At 49.2% G+C, this 4726-nt stretch overlaps 1 protein-coding gene across 1 annotated transcript; it reads right to left on the reverse strand.

Moving 5' to 3' along the window:
* Positions 1-57: 57 nt before the first annotated feature.
* On the reverse strand, positions 58-4583 carry LOC130858457 (uncharacterized). The gene is made up of 2 exons (XM_057744908.1): positions 1183-4583; positions 58-361 (listed from the first exon to the last, which is right to left on the reverse strand). The coding sequence occupies exon 2, from the start codon at positions 334-336 to the stop codon at positions 202-204; it is 135 nt and encodes a 44-aa protein (XP_057600891.1). The 5' UTR covers positions 337-361; positions 1183-4583; the 3' UTR covers positions 58-201.
* Positions 4584-4726: the final 143 nt, after the last annotated feature.

Consider the following 4726-nt stretch of genomic DNA (forward strand, 5'->3'; position numbering starts at 1 on the left):
GCGGAGCGGGCGGGGCGAAGTCGACCGTCTTGAGGGGTGGTTGGACGGGGCCCCGGGGCCTCGCTTCGGGAGCGTTCTCTCATTAGCGGGCCTGCGGGTTCACAGAGGTCGGAGGCGGAGCGGCGCTCGGGTGGGCAGGCGGCTGGGGAGGGAGGCGGGAGGGGCGGGGAGCCGGGCCGGCGAGCCGGGACGGCGGCGCTGTCACTTCAGCACCAGGAAGTAGGTGGTCCAACCCGCCAACAGCAGCGCCCCGATGAGCACCGTGTAGCTGAGGAGCACGAAGGCCAGCAGCTCCCGCAGCAGCTGCAGCACGTGGATGGTGGTCGAGGCCGGCATCGCTCTGCGCGGGAGGCCCGAGGACCTGCGGGCGGGGGCACCCGGGAGACCCTGAGCACGCAAAGAGGACGGTTCCCTCCCTTGACCAACCTCCGCTGGTCACTGAGCAAGCGCTGCTGAGCCAGGCTTGTGATAGGCAGTGTGGACACAGGTGCCGGCCCTCTAAAGAGTGAACACACTTTCCTAAGGCTCAGGAAGCCCAAAGTGCTGATTTTCTCCATAACAACCACCTAGACACTCTGTCTGCCCTGAAACTATGGAATTCTTTTAAACCGAAAGTTCCCCTCATTCTTAGGCTCCCAATTTGGATCTGGGCTCAGAGGAGCGAGAAGCCCAGCCCCCGCTGCTGCACTGGTCTTCATCCCCAGCACCCTCCTCCCTCCCACCTCCTGCATTTTTAATGTTGTGAGTGCTGCTAATGGGCTGGTGGAGTAAAGCTTTTGCCATCATTCAAGCTGCAACCCCGGCTGTCAGCGCTGCTTGGGAGAGGAAGAGAAGAGAGATCCTTTTGAGGAGGGGGAAAGCAGCAGACCCTCACTGCAGCCCTTCTACAATTCCTCTGGCCCCAAGGCTTATTAGCACACAAGAGTTTGAGGATCCCTGCTTTGTGGCCAGGCATGCTTGCCCTTCCGCCCAGACAGGATGGCGGGAGTGCCAAGAGGTGGGTATCAATTTGATTCTGGGCTCATCTCCTTCTCCATCGTTCTCTTGGCACCTGCTCCAGCCCCGTCTTCCACCACTGATGGAATCAGTAACAATCACAAGTTCTTTACCTCCATTACTGCGCTGCCCAGCAACGCCCCTCAGTGCCAGCCACCAGTTTCCCTCTCTCCCCATGTCACTCACTCAGCAAAGTTTCCACGACTCCTCCACCGTGGCAGCTCCACAGTCCCTCTCTGGTCTGGTGTCCGAAGGTAGGCTTGTGTGCACTCCAGCGATGTCAGCAGAGCTGAGGGATTTTCAGGCAGCAGCTGCTCTCACCAACTAGGTGTGGTCTAGAGACCAATCACAATCTCCACGTGGTCCCTGAGCTCTCACGGAGCTGCGCTCAGGCGATCCCAGACCAGGCGGGGCGCTGGCAACCCTGCCCGCCCTCTGCCTGTCACCACCACAGCCCACAGAGCTCTGAGGTTGCCAGCAAAGCTCCTGACTTAGAGGGGCTGAGCAAGTGGTACACTGGGGGGATTTCATGGCCCTCTTGTCTTGCTTTTCTAAACACTGCAGGTGGGATACAGTCCAAATTCTAACAAACCCCCACTGAGAGCGGACCCATCCTACTCTTGAGTCTCAGACAAGAACCACTGAACATATAACCTCACTTATGAATGCCCAACTAAAGCAAAAGCTGTTGTCTTAAAACCCACAAGTTCGAGCATTTGTGTGTGTGAGAACCAGGAACTCGGAGAACCAAGAGCTCCCAAGGGCTTGATTCTAATTCACAGACTTTACCAGGTTAGAGACTCATTATATAGTCACCTTCCCAAAGTGCCCACTTCAAATTCCAACTCCTCCAAATATGAGGCAAAAAGCACCAGTCAGGATTTCAGCCAACAAAGAACAGACCCTCTCCCAGATGTGACAATGAAGGGAAAAGAAAATGCAAACTTTACGCTGCTTCTGATTCTTCTGCTTTTTGTAGTAGTTTGTAGTTAGTTAGACTATGCTTTGACCTTTAAACAAGCAGGCACTGTGGACATCAACCCTTTCATCAACATTATCATCCAGAAGTAAATGGCTCTCTAATTTGATCAGGATCTCTTATTATCAAATCATTGCCCCGCTGCAGCCAGGCTGAAAACAGAAGCAGAACATTATCAAGCTGCGCAGGAAGCCCGTGAGTAGTAATTGCTCCCCCAGAGAACTGGTCATCTGGAGGGTTCTGTGACCTGCCGAGTCACAGGAAAGAAAGTACGGCTGAGATTGATAGCCTCGCCCCACAACAAAGTAACAGATGAAAAAGGCTATTAAAATAGGCTTGATTCTGTTCCCCTATAATTCTCACATCCTTCAAACGGATATCTCAAGGCAGGTATGTGTTCCAGCCTTTGCAGACTCTAGTCACCACCCAATTTGGGGTATTTTACAGCAACGGAGTAACAGAAGCTGGGAAACATTATGTAGCTTGAAGTTCATACACATTCATTTAGAAATAAGAGAATCTGAGAAATTGTACATTACTGCCTTTTTCTGTTGGATGTTAAAAGAGCATCCTCCCTTGTCTACAGTATGTCATCAATAAACCATATGACTGAATATAATACACCAGGCTCTAGAGTATAATTCACAGTCTGTCTGTAGTTCATAGTCTATGTGATGTCTGTTATTTCTCTGCCTTGTCATCTTTATTACAATCCTTCTTCCTGGCTGCTTTAGATACTCCGTTCTGGTATTTTTTTTTTTTAAAGTATTTCTTCTTGAATTCAACTCTGCTGAATACAAACACTTCCTCCAGGTGACAGGTCAGTCTTTAACATACAACTGAAAACAAAAGACAGACTGCACGTCGGATTAATCATAACCCACTTGCCGTGAGGGCAGAGCTACAGTGGCCGATCGCATGGAGATCTTCCCTTCCCAGTTCTCCTCAAGAATTAAATGTGCCATTTTTAATCCTTCTGCTTGTAACCATTAGTCTCTTGCTCCACAGTTAAACTACAGTGCAAATACTTATTTCTCTGTTGGCTAAAATTCAAAAGTGTACAGTAAGACACAAAATAGTGCCTATGTAGACTTCTTTATCTACGAAGACTTCTTTTTTGTGGGACTGCTGGTGTAGCAGAACCGTCTACCCAACTAGACAAAAGTCCAGACATGATGTAAACAATCCACCCTCTCCCAGAATAAATGCACCATTCACATACACTTTTTCTCAGTAAGGGCACACTCCTTTGAGACAAGTATTAAATGAACTTACACAAAGGCGTATAATATATAATTATCCACCACTTTCTATTTGCATACAAATGAAGCAATTGATGTTTTGAAGTCCTCTGCTGAATGCATTTTTAGGAGCTGACCTAACTATGCTCGGAACAAGCAAGTAGAGAGTCACGAGTGAATGCAGACACACGAGACACAACTGAGTATCTGTTCACAGGACAAAACCCCAGCCAAGGAGACCTGACTGGACTTGAACTGAATCCCATGAGCCGAAAACACTTGATGGACAAGATGCATTTCATCCTCTAAAGCAGCTAAGACTGACAACGGCTGGGGCTGGAAGGTATAAAGTAATCTCCCTGGGATAACAAGTAGTTGTAAAAGGATTTCTAAAACAGAAATCATTTAAGACCTTTCCAAACACTGAATATCAAAGCCAACTTAAATCCACGAGAAGCTAATCTCCTAAATATTCCCTCTTCTACCCCTTATTCTGACATTAAGGAGATTTTAAAAAAATACAGAACTTCTGCTTCACTCATGTAATGCACTAATAGAATTCCACTGCGAAAAAAAGTGAGGAAAACATGTACAGGTACTAATGAACAACAGAAATGACACCTTGGGAGGGACACTGACTTTCGCCCCCCAGCAAAGAGGGGGATCAGCTAATTTGGATGGAGACTCGGGCAAGGGCTATGAAACCATCAGTTTGGTCCCCTTCTTGGCCTTAACTCCTCCAGACGCTGGGATGGAGCAGGAGGGAGATTTCCAACTTCTCCACCAGCACCCATGCTGCTCCCGCCCACAGCCTAACAGTCTCCTGCAGGAAGAGTAGCAGCTGGACTGCAAGATCATCAACAAGCTGCACCAGAGGGGGATGAGGTCACCAGACCAGGGACTGAAACGGGGCTGGGTGTTTTCTAGCAAAACAAACGCCAGAGGCCGAGCAGGGAGTGACAGCAGACTGCTGGGGAAGCACGTGTGGCACTTACCAGGGAGAGGGAGCTGCCGGACATGGCAGAAGCAAAGCTGCCGCTGCTCACAGTGGGACCAGCTAGATGGGGGGGGCCCACGATGGGCAGGGAAGAAAACTGGAGGCATCTACCATTGAAGTGTCTGAGAGTTAATAACGTCCACTAAGAACATGTCCTTGAATGGTTACATTCTCAGGAAGCTGCTCCCTAATTACTAAGTTACTTAAAGTAAAAAGTCCTTGATAAGTATGGGACCCACACTGATTTAGTTGATCAGACAGATCATAAACTTTGTTCTGGGGAAAGAAGCTCTTCCAAACCTCCTGCTTTTTAGAAGCAGAGGAATCAAAAACAGAAGGAATCACAACTCGCCTTAATGACCAGATAAGGTAAAGACTGGTGACACTGAATGGAACGTGCCATGTTCTGAGGGAAAAAGAAATCCCAACTCAGGGCCACACCAGCTCTAGGCCCCCAACACTCAGCCAAGATGCACCTGTAAGGAACTCAGCACTATTTATACGGGGCTGGAC

This window comes from Hippopotamus amphibius, chromosome 8 (genome assembly GCF_030028045.1).
Source record: "Hippopotamus amphibius kiboko isolate mHipAmp2 chromosome 8, mHipAmp2.hap2, whole genome shotgun sequence".
NCBI classification, from domain to species: Eukaryota; Metazoa; Chordata; class Mammalia; order Artiodactyla; family Hippopotamidae; genus Hippopotamus; species Hippopotamus amphibius.

Bases quoted from the DNA above. Each gene is read 5' to 3' on its own strand.
- LOC130858457 (XM_057744908.1), bottom strand. From the start codon at position 336: ATGCCGGCCTCGACCACCATCCACGTGCTGCAGCTGCTGCGGGAGCTG.